The 18,898-nt window shown below is 40.8% G+C and overlaps 1 protein-coding gene across 2 annotated transcripts in view; it reads left to right on the top strand.

The window, feature by feature from the left end:
- Nucleotides 1-18,898, top strand: part of jade2 (jade family PHD finger 2) — a 157,162-nt gene that overhangs the window by 79,591 nt on the left and 58,673 nt on the right. For both annotated transcript variants that reach the window (XM_026372017.1, XM_026372018.1), the window contains exons 5-8: nt 7,468-7,613; nt 10,286-10,497; nt 13,021-13,188; nt 16,118-16,234. In XM_026372017.1, coding sequence (XP_026227802.1) covers nt 7,468-7,613; nt 10,286-10,497; nt 13,021-13,188; nt 16,118-16,234 — 643 coding nt within the window. The remainder of the gene's footprint in view (nt 1-7,467; nt 7,614-10,285; nt 10,498-13,020; nt 13,189-16,117; nt 16,235-18,898) is intronic.

An 18,898-nucleotide genomic window follows, 5' to 3' on the forward strand; every position in this document is an offset into this window, starting at 1 on the left:
GGATTCTGGCCTAATTCTCCCACTGCAGTCTGCATGCTGGTGTGGGGGGGGTGTGTGTTTTAGACTAGGTTGATTTGGTACGGGTCGCCCAAGGATAAAGGGCTGTTGGCACAACTCAGTCTCTCTCAACGCACACACAGTCCGAGTCTGGTGTGAAAACTTGGGGAATAAAGAGGGATTACAGGGAAGAAAGGGGAATAGCCGGTTTTCTCAGCCGTACTGTGACAGCGAGGTATTTCAAGAATGAGAGATTATTTTCAACATGCAGCGTCTCTACCCATGACAGTACAGTTTGTCCAACAAGGGGTTTAATCGTGTGTTCAGAGCAGCATCCTTATGTCCATGGGTTTGGGAGCTCGTGTGGTTTTGTTGGGGCTTTACTATGTTCCTCAGTCCACAGAGTTAAACTCCTGTGATTCCTCTCTGAAGATGCTGATGATGTTCTCTGCAGCTTTCTTATATCGTTTTACATTCACCAAACATAAAAACTCATTGGGGGAATTCAGAAGAAGAGAGGAGAACTGAGGTCTGAACTGAACTGAAGAAGAGAAAACATGTCTTCATCTCTTCTTCCTTCATTTCATCCTCGTCTCCTCTTCTCATCGTTTCCTCATTTCTCATTGCTCCTTAGCGTCGAGTTAGTTTTTTTTATTTTTCCTTATTGCTGCATTTCACAGCTGCCAGTGAATCTTCCCACTTTAGGTTTTTGGTTTCAGATGATGCAGTTTACAGGTGCAGAGCTTTTTAAACTTGACAAGGTGAAAACAAAAGGTGACGTTTCTCTGTTCTTTACTTTTCCTATTGTCTAAAAATGCAGAAGCTTTTACAAAGTGAGGACACGGTGTGATGGGTTAGTCACCTGCTGGGCTGGAAGTGTTCATTTTACTGGATGCAGATAGTCAGTTGCTCCTCTTACTATTCCTTGTTAAATAGTGGGTTTTGATGTGTCATTCATCACTATACCTGCTCCCTGAAGCTTAATAAGCTTGATATTATGTCACCTAAATGTATAAACTTCTCCTGACTTTCTCGTCTCCTAATACGTCTTGGAGGAAACCCTTCTTCTGCAAATGTTGACATTTTAATTATAGTTAAAATTGTTAAGAAAACTCTTTGTTTTGAAGAGGTGAGAGTTTTCCCTGGCAATTATCAATAGTGCTGGTGGAAATGACAGCTGTTACAGGCGAATTTAATCAGCTGTAGCCAATTATTTCTGCAAGTTGGTTTAAAAAAAGGTTTGTTCTAGTTTTGTGCTCTGAGACGAGCAGTTGGCAAATAACAAGGTGGTTGTGGGAGTGTAAGTGGAGAATTAAGTGGAGTCTTAACTTTTGTGGGAATCTTTCAGCGAAACATGTTATAACCCTCGTTTTTTTTCTTTTCACTCCATGTCATCTATTTTTTAGATGGTTTAATTCCTCCCTCCTTTAATCCCTCGATTTGTTCTCAATTTGTTTGTCTCTTCCTCCTTTTCTCCCGTTTAGCCTCGTATATGTTTCCAGCCTCATTTCGAAGGATTTCCTGTTCTTCTTGAGTGATCTGTCAGGAGTTGATGTCTGTTTAAACTAGACGTGTCCTGTGTGGGTAGAAAGTCAGAGTGAGAGCCGAGTTCAGCCGCTGTCGCTCTGCCCACACTAGAAATGTCTTATGTAAACACCATCCACTTCATCCCTCCTTGAGAAGAGATTATTATTGACATTCTATGAAAAGGAGGAAAGTGAGATTTATACAGTGGTGAGAAACATATGGGAGCGAGGAGAGAGAAGAAACCTACACTCACTTGTCCTTAACCTCCTTCTTTCTCTTTACATCTTTTTCTTTTTTCTAAATAAAGCGATCGGTCTTTCGCTGCTTGTGCTGTGTACTTTATTCTTTCCGTTTCCAATGCATCAAATGCAGGTTATTATACATGATTAATGAAGTTTAATGCTGCTGTCTCACATTTAGAGTTGGCTTCTGACACTGTAGGTGTTTTTGATCCAGTTCCAAGTTGGTAAACTAACTTTCTATTTAACTAAAATATCTCTAAGGGCTGTGACCCACTGAAGACCTAGAACTGCAGAAATACCAACTGCAAACAAAGCTGCTCTTAAACATATTTACACCACTCTCGCTCACCACAGATGGTTTAAAGACACTAATTCGCTAATCTGGAATATGTTTCATAAGAAGTTCTAAAAGGCACTGGGTCCACTTCTCTTGTGCAGTGATTCGCTAAGATGAACAGCAGTGGACTGATGGGTCCACCGCTGAGTCAGCGTTCTGTATCAGCTGACCATCGATGGTGTCAGTAATCGAGACAGAGGTGTTGAACTGGAGAAGGACGAGTGCGACGAGTTCGCCTTCAGGTGCATCATACAGGTAGACATGTGAGATGTAATTTACAGTTTGTTGTTTTTACCAGAGCAGTGATAACGTGGAGAAAGTCATTTACAGCATCGCTGCAGTTTTGATTTGAAAACCTCGTAGTAGCTCCGATATGTTCTGTCTGTCTGGCAGCTGTCCAACCACAATGTCCCCAAAGGGATCAAAAGTGTTTAATTATTATTCTTATTTTATTATTCTATTGGTGTAGGTAAATATTTATATAATTATATAGTTATATTTATTATATTTATAATATAATATTGTGAACATTTGTATTGTTACTGCACAAAGTAAAGTGAAAACTGTAGTTTTATTTGAAACTAAATACTTCGACCTGACGCCTGTAATAAAATCTTACCTTCATGACTCAACATTTTTATTTTACTCATATTTATTTCTTTGTTGATATAAAGCCATAAAGTATTTTTGCTGTCAGTATTTATTTGCATGTTATTAATTCGTAGCTTATCAAAAACCCTGACTGATACATTGCTCTGTTAGTGTTTCCTCTAACTTCACTAAATTAAAACCATCAGCTGCAGTTTACATTGTGCCTGTTTATGCAGTTTGTGCCTCAGTCTCGTCATCATGTACAGAACATTTGCATCAAATGAGAATATATTTACATACTCAGCCTGTTAGCAGGTGGACAAGTTAAAATATCCATGTTGTAGTGATGATATGTTCAGTACCACGTCTCTTTCTCTCACTGTCACACACACATCTAAACTTAGAAATCACCTGTCCTGTAACTTCCCACTCAGCAGTGTTACACCACAACAAACTCCCTCCAGCTCCCACTCCTCTGCTCCCCAGAGGCACTTCGAGTGTTGTAAATCAAAGACGCTTCTACTTAGGCCGTCAGAGCTGGAGGAGGGGTTGAGTCAGGGGGTTGTTTGGTTTTCATTGTTTTAAGAATCAGAGTCTCACCATGTGTAGTTCCTCCTGATAAATATTTCATGGGACGCATCAGATCAAAGCAAACTCAGCGGTCGCATTGTTTTCATTCCAAAGAGGGAACGTCTAAATCTTCCCCCTGTGCCGCTCCTCTCATTACGACTCCTCACATGTAAACACACAGTGATTTCGAAGGTTTCTTCATGATGATTTTTATTTTTAACTACAATATTCTTCTTGAAATCTCTCAGCAGGGAGGATTTGATCCGTTTGGATTTGCTTGGATACAGATTCACTCTGGTGACTTTTAGTCAAAGCTGAGGTCATTGTGCGGGGGTGCATTGTATTTATTTAAGGGGTGTTTCTAATGTTTGGGCCATGAAATATACATAAACCATGTAACAGCTGTCCCTAATAAAGTGACCTGTGAGTGTCTTTCTCAGGCTTTGTCTTTGTCATAAAAAGACATTTACAGCTTCGAGCTGTAATTGTCGTCATTTTGACAGATGACTCTGCACTTTATCTCTGCCTTTGTTGTCATAATAAAGGTCAGAGGCCTTTTGTGCATGGTTTTACTTACCTACATTGTGTAACGCCTGTGTGCGTGTACCTGTGTCCATGTTTTTGTGGGATACATGATACTTATCATACTTGGAAGAACATATTGTGCTCTGACCCCAATTGACTGGCGCTCTTTTGAATGAGATGACTTGACGTTACAATGAGGCGATGCTCTCCTTTCATGTCTCGCTTCATGTTCTGTCTCCTCGACTACCGACGTTCAAGCTCGAGCAGGTGTTTGTAGTAAGAAGCACTGTGTTTACTGTTAATAACATGATCTTTTGTTTCTTTAAAAGTCTTTAAATGTTGACCCAGCTTTGCTGGAGTGATGACAGTAGGACGGACGAGGTCTAATGTCACGTCTGATTTGGTATCAGCTTTCATTTAGTACAGGATTTCGATTTTGCCACAGGTATTACTCAGCGTTCAAGATGTTTCTTTTCACAGTCTTGTTGTTGTCCTCGTTCTCTTTTCTCCTTTTCACTTCTTTTTATATACGTCTCCATGTTGCTGCAGCAAATCAACACTGGCAGCCACAGCCGGCAGGCGAACAAACGCCAATAGAGTCATAAAACTAAAGTAATAAAGCCCATATTAGAATAAACAAAGCTAAGAATATCATAAAATCCAACAGCGTTCTACTTATATTACAGTACTGACTGATTACCACATTATGGGCTCTGTAATGAGTTTTGCCTGGTTACACTCTGTATTTTTCAGAGTATCAACAAATCCTGTGATAAAACGAACAATGAACTGATCCCACTAACAGATATCGTGTGTGTATTCAAGTCTACCACAGGCCTTTTGTGCTATATTGAAAACAAAGCAGTGAGACTCACTGGTTGACATGTTCCTTTATTATCAAGATCATGACCAGTGTCTATTCATTATCTCGTTTAGCGGTGTTGGGGGGGGCTGGATCTGATGCCAGCTGCCAGATCGTCAGTCTGTCTCAGGGTACACATGGAGACAAACAACAATTCCCAATCACATTCGACCCTTCAGTCACTTTAGAGTCCCCAGTTAAACTAACTACATGTGTTTGGTGGAGTGACGAGTCCTAAAAATGATCCGGGAAAGCACCTCAGTCATTGTCCAGTTACAATAAATAAGAAGATACAGAAATGACTACTCATGCAGAAGAAGTTGAAATGAATCTGATCGGTTCGAAGGACGAGACCAGCTAAAAACATTTAGAAGTGAAAAACTCAGCAAGTTAAGGAGCCTGTTTTAATATTTCTCTTCTGCAATAACAAATTTTATATGAATCTATTAATCTGAAAGAAAAGCACAGAGTTTGGATTCTTTATAAGATCAAGATCATTTTAACCTGATTCTGAAAACAGCCTTTTTAAAACTGGCTGAGACTGTGTTTACTGAGAAAATGTGGCTGTAACTAAGAAAACAGATATAAGGAATTAAATGTTTTGATTTGTTATTATTTACATTTTTACCTAAAAGCACAATGTTGTATTTTTTATTCTTCTTCTCGATTTTTATGCAGCATGTTCATATTTGTGTGTATAAATTTGAATTGATCCCGTTCGGCCTATGACCTAAAGTGGGCTTTGAGCTTTGGCCCCCTGTGCGATTGAGTTTGACGCCCCTGTTATAAGCTATAGAATATCAGCAGGCTTATCCTTTAATAATGCAATAACACCCCCCACTGATGTAATAAGACACTGAAGTTACTTAACGTTACATAACTGAACAACCAGCCCAGTGTCTCCAGTATGAAACCTGTTCTCTCTCTCTCTGTGCCTTTGTCTCTTCCTTCCCTCCCCTGCCAGTAGCTAGCCAGGCCTGTTTGTCCAGCATCAGATATCAGCCTGACACTGGGCCAAAACCGGGTTCAATTATCTGCCTGTTTGTCCCCACAGACAGATTGTATAGAATTTTGGACATAATAATGATAACACATTTCTGTCCATTGGTCCTACACCAACAGTTTGAACTGGCTATTTGCAGACAGAAATTGATCAGATCTGTGCTTTCTGTCAGATTAATGGATGCAGAGTCAGCAGGGAAAATGCTGTTGATTAATGATGCACATATTATCAGTTGGGGGACATCGACTGATCTGGAAATGCAGTCGTTCTGGAATGTCTCCAAAACCTCAGAAGGCATCATGAAGAGTGTGCGTACATGTAATAATCAACATTATCCCAAGAGCGCGGTGCCATTAAGTGTTGTTCTTGATATGTGCTGTATAATAAATATGATGTGTTTACGACCACGTGTGGTCACATGAGCCTGCAAACACAATAAGCTAAAAAAATATTTTGACTATTGTCGTATTGTCACTTATTTTGTAAGATATTATGATATTGTTGGCCTCCCCACCCACAGCGACAGGTACGCACAGGTGAGTCAGTTGTCAGAGCCTGTTTGTATAGAGAACTTTCTCCTAGTGCTATTTTTTGACATGAAGTGAGTCTAATTCACCTCTAGTTCTTAGATCTCCACTTGACGCGTCACAGCCTTAGTCTTCAAGAAACACTTAACAAAGCAAAATTAGGAGGTAGAAGAAGTAAAAGTAAAATGGATGGAAGACGGGAAAAGATAAGAGAGTGGATACTTCACATGGAGCTTTTATTTTCTAACAGTCACAGTAAAATCAGACCAGAGGATGTATGTATTTAAGAATCTGTCCTTTCTTGTTATTGTTTATTTGAATTTCATTTTGTAACTACGCCGGCAACACATCAGGGACATTGTGGCAGCTGTTGTGATGATGGTGGCAGTAGTGGGACTGCTGCTGATGAGCACACTGCTGCTTGATGTGATGAAGGATGCTGATAATAACTGTGTGGTGTGAAAATGAGACTTTGAACACAGGGCGTCACCTTTCCTCTCAAAGGTCATGACCTCACCTGACGATGTGTGTAGCGATGCAAACCTGTGACCTGTTTAGGAGGGATGGTGTGTGATCTACAGAGTCTCAACATTTTCTTTCTTTAAGTAGGTTTTATTCAGGCTGGCGTGTGTGTGTGTGTGTGTGTGTGTGCTCTGTATGAGCGTGTTTTATTGGTTCCCAGTGGGTCAAGCAGAGTTCCTGACCCCATTTCCTGCTGTTGTTGACAGAGACATTCAGGCCCAAGGCTCCAGAGACCAGACACAGCCTGGAGGAGCTTCCTGTCACTGCTGCCTGAAAACACTCGATTTGCTATTGTTTCAATGACTTTTTTTTTGGCATCGGTCTGATTCAGTCTTTCTGGACCACGAGGTCAGGACCTGACTGTAAGGAAGAGCCCCAGACATGAGCGGGGCTTCCTGATAATTCATGTTCCATGTGATGACAAGTCGTGTGCAGCTTTAGACCGACTGTAATAAACTAGTGACTAAACATGTTTTAATTTAATTGTAGTAGTTTTTATGGAACCTTTAATTTAACATTCCTTAATTTATTCTGGAGAGAAAGCCGGTCTCCTCCTTCACTTTGACGTCTAGCTGTAGATTAACTAACTTAATTATCATGAACTTTTTCCCTTCTGTTTATTTTTGGGCTCCATCACTGGGACTTTATTTACCTGAACACATGCAGCTTTAAAGATTACAGCCATATTTTAACTGTTACAAGATTCGTTGTTGTGTTTCGAGAATGATAAACGTCCTGTGTGGATCTTTTCGTGTTTGCTGCAGGTTGTTGCCCGAGTTGACGCAACAGTCCAGGCAGGAGACAGAGGGTGACACCCGGCCTCCTCCCACCCAGCTCTACAGCCTCTATGACCTGGATGATCTGGATGTTGCCTGGCTGGAACTGGTCAACCAAGAGTTCAGACAGATGGGTGAGTGCTGGCTCATTTGGTAATACCCAGAAAAAGCGGCTCTGTGAAATAACGTTTTCTAAGGTTGTAAATCTGGTTTCTGAAACCTGCTCTGAAAGTGCTGAGCTGTAACTGTGCATCCTTCCTTTTCATGGCTCTTGTTATTTCCTCCACTCCTCCTATTCTCTCCATCTTCTCTCTTCTTCCTCTTCTTCTACAGTTTTCTGTCACTTTCTCTCTTCTCGGCTTTGCTGCATTTTCCATTTTGCCACGGTGACAACTGCTGACCTCAAGCAGCTCTCCTATCTCCACCATTTTATTCGATATCTGATCGGCTCCTTTCAGATAAAGCGTAGTAATTGTGTTTATAAGTCCCCTCTGGGCTTTCAGGCCTTATTTCTGGGACACATTCTCCTTAAATCAAACACACACTCACAAACACACACACACACACACACACTGACTTTTCCAGGAGGAGAAGTGGGTTGTTTCTCATAACCTTCAATTCTAGACCAAACAAGCAGACGTTTGATGGGCTCTGCTGGGTGAGGCTGCTCAGCTCTGGACTAATGGAATGATTCAGCATTTTCTATCTCAGTCCTCTAAATACTGTTCACATACTGTGAGTGCTGACATGCTCTAACTTATATGATTTAAAGACATTTACACTTGGGTTTAAAGGTTAGGTTCAGTTATTTACACTAATATATGATATGTACTGTATGTACAGATTTAATATATCAGATTATTCAACAGGGAGGAAACACAACACTGTGAAAACTATACAGTCTATCAGCAAAAAGAGACAAAGGACGTATTAAAGATGGGGTCTGATAGTATTATAAGTGTTGATGTGCAGAATTCAAGAAAGAAAGAAACGGAATTTAGTGTATTTTGTGTGTGTTGTCTTGACAAACAAATAAGTGCAGTCATGAGCCCATAGATATAAGTGGTAAACGTGTGCAATGAACAATACAAGCTTGAAAACATACAAACACAGAAACACACTGAGTGAATGATGCTGTCGTGATCCTCCTCCGCTTTCCTTCCAGTTCATGATGTAAACGTCACAGCTGGTTAATGTAGAACTTCACTTCCCTTTTCAACCAGCATCACAACATTTCATTCTTTGAGTTCTTAGTTCAAGCCGACATCTGTGCTTATGGTCAGATTCATCACTAATGTGCAGCAGCAGCAGGTGTTTACTTTCAGAAGTTGAAGTTGATATAGTCCCAAAGGCAGAACTTTGTGTGAGTCTACCTGCAGCTCAGCTTGCACGTTAACCCTGTTGGCAAAATGATGCTTAGGAATCAGTAAATAAAGTTGTTTTTATTTATTTTTTATTTCTGGGCGGGAAGGGATTGAGTGGCATAAATAATAGATAGAGACAGAGGATGCTCAGCTCCACTTAAAAAACTCCCAACTGAGCCGAATCCTTCACATAAATCAATAAATAATCATCAACTACAGAATCCAGGACAGCAGAAGTTTCTTTATTGCTGTGTGGAGGATTGAGCCGAAGCAACAAGAGTCGGTGACAGAACAATGCAAATAATGAACCTTAACATTATCACCTTAATCAAAAAAACGGTGTTATAGATGTGTCTGAGCAGAATTCAAGATTTGTTGCATATTCCAGTCTCCGAGCACGGTGATCTGAAATGCTCTTTTTCTGTTTCTCGACACTCCAAAGAATCCTTTATTTCAGGCTTTTTTTCACACTAGATTAAACGCCTTACTGTTACCCATTTTGTATAATCACTGTAATCTCATTGCATGTAATGAGATAATAATATGCCACATCTGTTTGCCACTGTCCTGGAAACCAGACTGTTTATTTTTCTGGGTACCTCAAATCCTTTATTTTTCATGAGTGTGAAAGCCTGAATTTGCCAGTTAAAATAGGTTTTCATCAACTATTAACCAGCCTTAGAGCAAAGCATTACTTTGAGATGCAAATGGAGCACGAATGCTAATGCTAATGTCGACTCATATTGCCACGGTGAGCTGAGCTGTGGGCAATAACGGCTTAACAATGTCGTGGGCTTTGATAGTAAATGGGCTTTTAGTGATAAAGAACATGTATCGTTTCCCTGCTTTTATCTGGTTAGCGAAGAGTCAACTGCAACTCTACATACTCCCACATCCTGCAGCTAATTTCCAGCATGTTTCATCGGAAGCTGTTCCAGAGAAAGCACAAGTGACCGTGTGAGGTGGAATCTGTGTGCATTTCCAATTAAAGTGTGAGACAACGTGCTTTGGCCAAAAATAACTAGAATTTGGTAAATTGGCTCACTCATTCTGAGCTTCCTATCAGCAGCTTCTCATTACTCGTTATCCTTGAAGATAACAAGAACTAAAAGATACCTCTGAGTGTTGACCCTGTAACTGCACTCTTAGTTTTAATTGCTTTGTATAAGCTCAGTACTTTCTTAAATATTCATACCTCGTCCCTGCGGCAATGTCTCAACCTCTACTTTCAACACTTTTCTAATATTTTGAAGTGTGGGAATTGATCTGCGTTGAGGCACTTCTTTCTACTCTCTTAAAGAAAAGCATAATGTGCGAGACAGCAGAGATAACATGTTTCACACGAGCCCCAAACACACTTTTCTTTAGCAGCCTCCCCAGTCCTCGAGCCAAGTGCGAATAAAAAATAAATCGGGTTTTGCTTTGTGCCTTCTCGCCACCAGCCCTGCCCGAGCTGGACGAGCTGACGATGGAGTGTGTTCTGGTCGAGCTGGAGAGCGTGTGTGAGGAGAAGATGCGGCAGGCCATCGAGACGGAGGAAGGCCTGGGCATCGAGTACGACGAGGACGTGGTGTGCGACGTCTGCCGCTCGCCAGAGGGAGAGGACGGCAACGAAATGGTGTTCTGTGACAAGTGCAACGTCTGCGTTCATCAGGTCAGGATGTCGAAGTGTGTGTCTGCTGGGCTTCGGCACATTAATCATCCTTTTGGCTTTTCTCAAACTTTGAATGGAGGTCAAATACAAGGTTCAGCTGCTTTCCTCTGAGCTTCCATTCATCACGGTACTCGCATTTCTATCTTCCAAATTAATTTGTCAGCAGTGAGAAAGTACACAAACAGAAGCAGTTTCACAAATAGTGCCTGTGACAAGCTGAGGCTTGAGGGGCTCTGCTGTGTGCTACACGGTGGCACACTATTAATTATTTTGTCAACCCCGTTGGCACCAACACACCCTCAGAGTCATCAGACACTGGATGGAAATAGTTACATCCAACTGCAGAGTAAACGTCTTGTTGGTGTTTCACAGAAAACTTCACTCATAATGAAGTTTTCTTTCCTAAATTACTAATCAATACAGGTTAGAATGATCTTTATCATTTATCTTATTTAGAAACAGATTGAAAACAGGATCCTCTCAGCACCAGTTGTTAAAAAATATTTGATTTTTGCAGTTGATGTGATGATGGAAACCCTCTGAAGTGAGTCTGTTTATCTGTGAATTCATGTCTTATTCACAGTAACATAACTTTAGTTCTATATCATGTAGAGAAAAGCAGTATGAAGTGTTGATGTGGTGCTTCACACAGTACATACTTGTACACTTTCCAGGCACCTGTATCATTTTTCTGGACCTCCTAGAAGGTTTCTACTTTAAAGATATGATATGATGATATAAAAAAACAACTTTAGGGTGGATTAAGCTGAGGCCGGGGGTCCTACTGTGGTGTCAAGGTCATGAACTCTATCTTTGAGATGTTTCCAAGTTATTTGAAAATTTGAATCTCCCGCCTGGAGCGCGGCGATGTTGAAGCGTCTCCTGCTGTGATCTCACACTGGGGGATGAAATCGGATACGCCAGGATAAACCCGGCTGCTACGCTGAGAGCGCACGGAGCTGTACGGAGATTACAACCTGTGTAGACTGAGTTTGCATCGCGATGAGAGAGGCAGGATGTTAGCAGTGTGCTGTAAACATTTAACTTCCTAACGAACTTCTTAAACGAGCATCGTAACAATGATTATTAATTATTAGTAATTCATTAGGTTGTGTTTGCATTAACCTAAAATATGCTGGATGTTTTCATGTGATGCTGATGTGTTGTTGTACTCGTGTGTCACTACGACGGTCTCTTGAGGTACATTAGTAACACAGAGTCACAGAGGGTGAAGAAGTGTTGTTCACCTTCCACGACGCGTCACTGTAACCATCCTCTGTTTAATTGACTGAATGTGTTTCACGTCGTGCACGTGTCTTCATGCACATTGTGGTCAAGAACAAATGATTCCAAAGACTCTGGGACCAGCTCATCACAACGTCACCCTGTGGAAGAATCAGTGGATTAACTTAAAACTTTGAGCTGTTGTAACGAGCAGTGAAAGAAATTCCTGATACTGAGATAATTAAATAATATTTCTGTTGTTTCCCTCGTCGAACCTCCAGAGAGTTGGAAACAGGCCCAGCTTACTGCAGCGTTTAGTTTGATCAATAAAATGCTTTTATTGAAGACGGCCTTTGTTGTGTGTGATTTAGGTTCTTCCTGTGCTCCTGTCACTGTGGTGACAGTGTGAAGTTTGTTCTTCTATCAGCGTTTCAGTGGCACAACATGTGGTGTGTTCAGGGAGCGCGACTGCACTCTGAGGCCTGTTTTAAATGTAGCACCAGTGATTCCTGGAACTATATTTGGAGATCCCCGGGGGGTTCGGGTCTCTGGGTTTTATTTGGGCCTCATCTAAAGGAGTGCTAGTTTGACTTGACTTATTAGAAACGAGATTTAATAGATGTGGTGTAGAAGCAGTAATAACAGCAGACAGAGGTGTTTGGAATGACTCACACAGTTTAGGAGAAATTTATATCTGACAATAAAATCATTCTGTGTCTGACCCTCAGGGAATTTATCGTATCAGATCGGTGGCATTTTGACTGCATCAAAAGCCTCCATGTCCTCCTCGTGTGTTTGAAGAAAAGCTACTGATGTTACAGTAACCTGTTGTGCTTTTAAAACGAGGTATTTGATGACGTCCTGCTTCTGTAGGTTGAAGCTGTTCTACTTGAAAGATGAGTTTTGGACACTAAAGTGATTGTGTGTGTGTCACTTTAAAATTAGTGAATTTGATAATTTTATATGACAAAAGAAATAAGCTGCAGACTTGTTTTTAAAAAGCAACCAGTGAAAATAAAATAAAACAAGACAAATGAATAAAAGCAAGACGATGGAGGAGCCTCGTGGTTCAAATCCAGCTGTGAATCGTCGATGTTTCTCTTCTCTTTACTGAAGTCACTAAAAAAGTGAGAAACAAAACGCATCTCAACTATTTTACAACATCACAAAATATAAAAATGGATAAAAGTGATTTCTTTAACTTTTTAAAGCAGCCTCCCTCTGATTGGTCGGATTTTCTCACCTATAAAGTGCCTCCCTCACCTCTCCTGACTCTTCTTTCTCTTCTCTCTGTCCCAGGCGTGTTATGGCATCCTGAAGGTACCCCAGGGGAACTGGCTGTGCCGGACGTGCGCTCTGGGTGTCCAGCCCAAATGTCTGCTCTGCCCCAAGAGAGGGGGGGCCCTCAAGCCCACCCGCAGTGGAACCAAGTGGGTCCACGTCAGCTGTGCCTTATGGATCCCTGAGGTGAGACCTGAAGAGAGTTAGTGGGTCAGAGTTTTTTGTCACGCTCTGTGTCAGTTAGCCTGGAACTGGTGTCGATTTGATGCTTCTGAACTAACGCGGCTCCACAGAGCAGGTCCATCATTTTCTGTAGGTGTAGCTGCACCTGAGTGTTTGTTTTTCTGGTCTCAGCCACACACGACTCTCAGGAATCAAGACGTCTGCACTCTACGCAACTGTTAATGGAGAAATTGGCATCGCTGCTCCCTCCCTCACTCTAAGGTGTTGAATATTGTTGCACAGTGGCTCGTTTGTGTGAGTTCATGTTGTACAGCTGTCAAAAGAAGTGCAGAAATCCTCGTGTTGTACGTGGCTCAGTGGAGTCAGCAGTTATATATGTGTCTAAAACTACTAATACTGGTAGTTGTACTTATGGAAAGGTAGTATTTAAAGATTAATATTACATTACTACATTGAATGTTTGACTTTAGAATTCTGACAGAATGGTAAAAAATCCACTACCAAGATGATTTAGCAGTTTCTGCTCCATATTGTTGATGATGAAGGTTCTGAATCGAAGTGCGGCCTTGATTCTGACAAATACTTGGACCTGTCAGTTTTTCTTCCTCAGGATTTTCTTGTTCACAGTAAATGCTTAAATACTTGTGTATCTTCTTCAGACATCGTTCTTAACAGTCTTCAGGTAAAGCAAATTGATTCGTGTTTGTGGAGCGTGCGCCCGAGCAGCTGCTCATTTTGACATGACGTCTGGATGATACCTTTTTCAGAAACGGCTCCTCTGAAAGCTCCAAATGGTCATAAAGCAGCCGTTAATTTCAGAGGTTCAGGGACGGATGTTGCTTCACGCTTTGCACACCTTTAAACCATTAAAGACAGTTGTCGTGTCTTCAGCCCATTCAGCGACACACTCCACCAGCAGATTTCTCTGTAATGGAGTGGCTTTTGGCACCTCAAACCTTTTACTTCTAATTGCCTTCTGTCACCCTTGATTGGGCTAATTGTTTTCGTTGCTCTGTTCGCTTTTGTTTTCTCTTCCTTCCATGGAGTGAAAAAAAGATAATTTGCATGGGTGTGCTGCTTGTGCATTTGGGTGTTTGAGCACGTATCCTTATATAGAATCAGTTGTGTGTGTGTGTGTGTGTGTGTGTGTGTGTGTGTGTTTGCATGAGCTGAAAGGTGTTAATAGCAGACATGTACACAAATAAACACACACAGACGCAATGTGCACATCACAGCACCAACTAGTTGATTTACTGAATATCATAGTAGTGGAAATTTCCAGAAAAGAGGCCATGTGTGTGTCATTCATAGAAAGTACTAGATTGGATGCATGTCTTTGTGCATGTGTGAATGCACCATGCAGCATTCAAACGATACAGCCCCCCTGCAGTGAGGAGTGTGTATGGGAGCTGCTTTCTGCCCCTAGAGGAAGAGAGGTCGCTCTTTAAATGGCTTTTTATGACGCACACAAAGACATGTAGCGCCCTTCTAAAATACTTTTTACCACTGTGATTTCCTCCCATTTCCACTGAAGCCATTTCACATTTTGTCAGTTTTTTATCTACTGGCTTTTCAAATGTTAAGTCAGAATGAGCATGTTAATAGTCCTACACGTGCACACACATAGTCACAGATGGAAAGCTGCAGTATTTTGACAAACTAACACAAGGGGAGAAGATGGAGAAATAGTGCAAAGTGCAGTGTGTGTGTGTGCTGCAAGTATCATGGTTGAGAACAATCCCATCAATTAACTTCCATGTTGAAAAACTGGAAATCATTTCACCTTTGTTTGGTTCATGCATCAACTGCTGCAGCATCAGTGTCTGATTTGCACTTTCTGTCAGCGTACTGTACAAAAGACTTAAATAATCCCAGAAAGACCAGAGGCTGTGGGTTTGTTCTGTGGATGAGCAGAAGAGAGGAAGAAAAGAAAAGTCAGATGGAAGGACGCGAGGGAGAAGAGAGGGAGACCTGCGGAAATCAGCCATTGGCTTGTTAATGCAAGTGTGAAGGACAAGAAAGAGAGCGCCATGCCACAAATATGAGAATAAGTGAAGGTGGTGGAATGGGTTTTGGAAAAAATAGGCAGTGGAGGAAGGAAGGAAGAAGTGGCACTTTGGTAATGAATGCTCTCCACTCTGTTTTGCATGGCTGGTTGGCACAGGTCAATGACTTTTTGCTTGTATTTGGCCAAAGCTGCGGTGAATAGACCGCTCAAAGAAAGTGAGTCACACTGGGCTTTACAATAATGTTTTTCCAGAGAGCACATGTGTCCCAGCTCGGGCTCCAAGGACAGACTCTCTCATCCAGAACTGTGGTTTTGAAATTGGAAGACACTCAAATAATTATCATCCCAACCAGAATAAGTTGATTATTATCGGTTAATTCTAGCTGAAGGTTTAGAGGAAAGTTTGATCTTTGTCAAATAAAAACTGATGTTAGTTAGTTAGAGTTAAATCAAACGACGGCTGAAGCGTGACCTCCATCTGATATTCATGAAATAACTATCATAATGAAATAGTTGTGCTCCTTACAACTACTAATTTGTATTTAGACTACAAAATAAAAAAATGAACATGATAAGTTTCCAGATGCTCACCATCTAACACGAGGATATAACGGATTAATTATCATCACATTATTAATTAGCACATTTTTTGTTAAATAGTTTTAGCACTAAAAAGATGTAAGTTGAGACTGCGATTATAATTGTCACAGTATTTCAGCATGATGATTTATCGTAGGCTGGAAAATGAATCTGCAAACACAGAAATAAGTAATTTCACAGTTTCAGTGACGTCAGTTTTCTCTCATTCTGGGAATTTTGAAAATAATCACATGAAGTATAATCTCCACATTGTGCTGATTGTTTATCACAAATTATGTTTGGTATCATATACACAGTATTCATGTCTCCTTGTGTTCCCTGTAGGTGAGTATAGGTTGTCCAGAGAAGATGGAGCCCATTACCAAGGTTTCCCACATCCCCGCCAGCCGCTGGGCTCTGTCCTGCAGCCTGTGCCGAGAACACACAGGAACCTGCATACAGGTACTTCACACACAGCCAGGCCTCCATCACACCGAGCAGGCTGGCCAGAGTTTGAGGTGCACTGTGGAGCTTTTTGAGTTTTTTATCGAAGCCTATAACAACAACAACAACAACAACAACAACAAAGCTTGCTTCATTTGTATTGTTACTAGGCAACCACTGAACCACTGTGCTCAGCCTAACTAAAGCCTAATTAAAACTTTTATAGAAACATAAAGTCTAAATCTAAACAGCTGCATGAAAAGATGAACAGGAAGAGAATCAGATCGATGGGTTCAGGAGCTTCACCTGGTTTAAGATTATTTTAGGATCAGTTTAGATTAGATAATCTCTGATATTATCTGTTTAGACAATAAAAAAAATTAAAAGACATCAGGCAACGACGAGCAGTGAGCAAAACACAAACCTGTGAGTGTTACCTCATCATTTTAAAATAAAAACAATTGTTTTCAGACAGTCTCAAATGAATTGTCCAAATGTTGATATTGTTCTGAGGACGAGGGATTTAATCAGTCGTTATTTGTTTCTGTGTTCTGCTTTTCATATCAGCCCTGTTTGTTTCTATTGTTTTCTTTGACAGCTGCCGTTCACTATTAAAAGCCAAAATAATTCAGTTCATTCTTCCTCACGTTCAAACCCTCCTGCCATCTACAGCGCTGTATGTTCTATATTCAAGTTTAACTTTTGGAGCATCTCACACGTAAATATACTGTTTACATTCAAATTCAGCACACACACACACACACACACAACATCCAGTATATCTCAACAACACAGATCATCACAGCTTCTCCTGCCGGATGCGGGTGCATCTATTTGAACCTGCTTGTCTTTAATATGCTGCTGCGTACGCAGGGAAACCCCCTGCTGACTCACTAACCTTAACCCACTTTACAGCTATTAGCCCACGCACTACTCAGCATTAAACGTACCCTCAAGGTGAACTGGGTTCCTAAAGCCCTGTGTGTGTACATGTGTGCCTGATGTATACGAACTGTTGTGTATCTAGTGGATTTGCTGTCACATCATTGATCCTGTAGTTTAACAGCGAGTCCCTTAGAGAGAATCACCCTCAGCGAGAGACTCTCTGCTTTACTCCTGTTTCTGTTCGCTCCCCATAAATTAAATATAAGACATATTATCGTAGTGTTCAGGTTTTAAACCGACTTGCTTCTTGTTCAAGTCTTTGCTTATTTCATCTTTTGGTAATTTGATAACTAACTTCTAATGATACTTTGTCATGTCTGATTTTAAGTGCTTACAGTTTCTCCCCTATCAGAAACCAAATATTTTTCTTTAATGGTTCACGTATTAATTAGTAATTAGTTAAAGTGTAATAAGACTTTTAATCAGTGTGTCATTAAAGGAAAGGTCAGTCCAGCTAATAGAGAGTCGTTCTGAGAGGGTCACTAATGAAGAAAGTACTTCTGTTTTATGGTTAATTCATCTTTTGTAGAGTTCAGGGGAACATGGCAGCATTTAAGATTCAAATATCTGCAGCCATGTCAAAGGTACAGCAGAGAACACTGAACTGTAGCATAAACAGGTCGTCCCAGCAGCTGTTGGATTTATGTTCTTACTGTGCAGCCAAACATCGTTGAAACATCCAACTTAATTTAAAGATTTCAGAGTTTTCCTAGATACAAAACATTCTAAGAGTAATGTGCATGAAGCGATGCACAACACTTGTTGATCATTTACATTCGTGGTGCTGCAGCAACTAGTGTTGTTTTATTTATTTATTTAGTTTTCTTTGAGACGAGATTGAGTGAAGAGTGTGGATTGAGACGTGGGAATGAGAAACACATGAGGTCACAGTGCCCTTCACCTTCAGTTCACCCTTGAGTTCAAGTGGATCTTTGTGTCAAAATTGAAGGAATTCCTTAAGACAGAGGACCTGAAAACATAAAACCTCCGACCATGGCACAAAACTGTGTTTCCCACAGAATTTAAATCAACATTCTGGGAAGATTAGAGCTAAACAAGCAGCAAAATGTGAAGCTGCTTTGAGGATAAATTCTACACACAAGCCAGATAAATTGTCACATTCCCTCACGATAAATTTGACTCACTTGGAGTCAGAATAATGTTGGAATTATTTGCATCTATATGACTATTGTGATATGAATGTGAATGTTGCTACTGGAACGTGTAGATTCATCCCTTTATTTGTTGACTGAGCACAGATCTAACGTTGGTAAAGCTATTAACCAACCATCAAAGGTCCAAACTGATTCGTTCCTAACATGTGAGAAGGTTTTTAACTCTCTAAGTCCAACATTTGACTTTTAGCAGTTTGATAAATTTAGTGTAACATGATGTAAAAGATTACAGATTTCTGCACAAACAAACATGTTGTCCACAAACACCCAGCAGTATTCACAGTTAACGTGGGCACTGATATAACATTATTAGGGAAATCGTGCCAGAACCGAGCAGGTGCAGTCGAAAAGGCCAGATGAGTATTTTTTCTGATGACTGCTCATACCAAACAACACATCCAGCCAGCTCCATGCTGTGTTCAACCTTTTGCCTTTTGACACCAAATAAGTGAGAGCAGCTGCAGCAGGCTCACTCCGACATTGGTGGAGGTGAAAATGGGTTTACAGACCTTCGACTGTAACACCACTTTTTAACAAGATGATGCATCTATAGCAGCGTCTC

Source organism: Anabas testudineus, chromosome 14 (assembly GCF_900324465.2).
Source record: "Anabas testudineus chromosome 14, fAnaTes1.2, whole genome shotgun sequence".
Classification (NCBI taxonomy): Eukaryota; Metazoa; Chordata; class Actinopteri; order Anabantiformes; family Anabantidae; genus Anabas; species Anabas testudineus.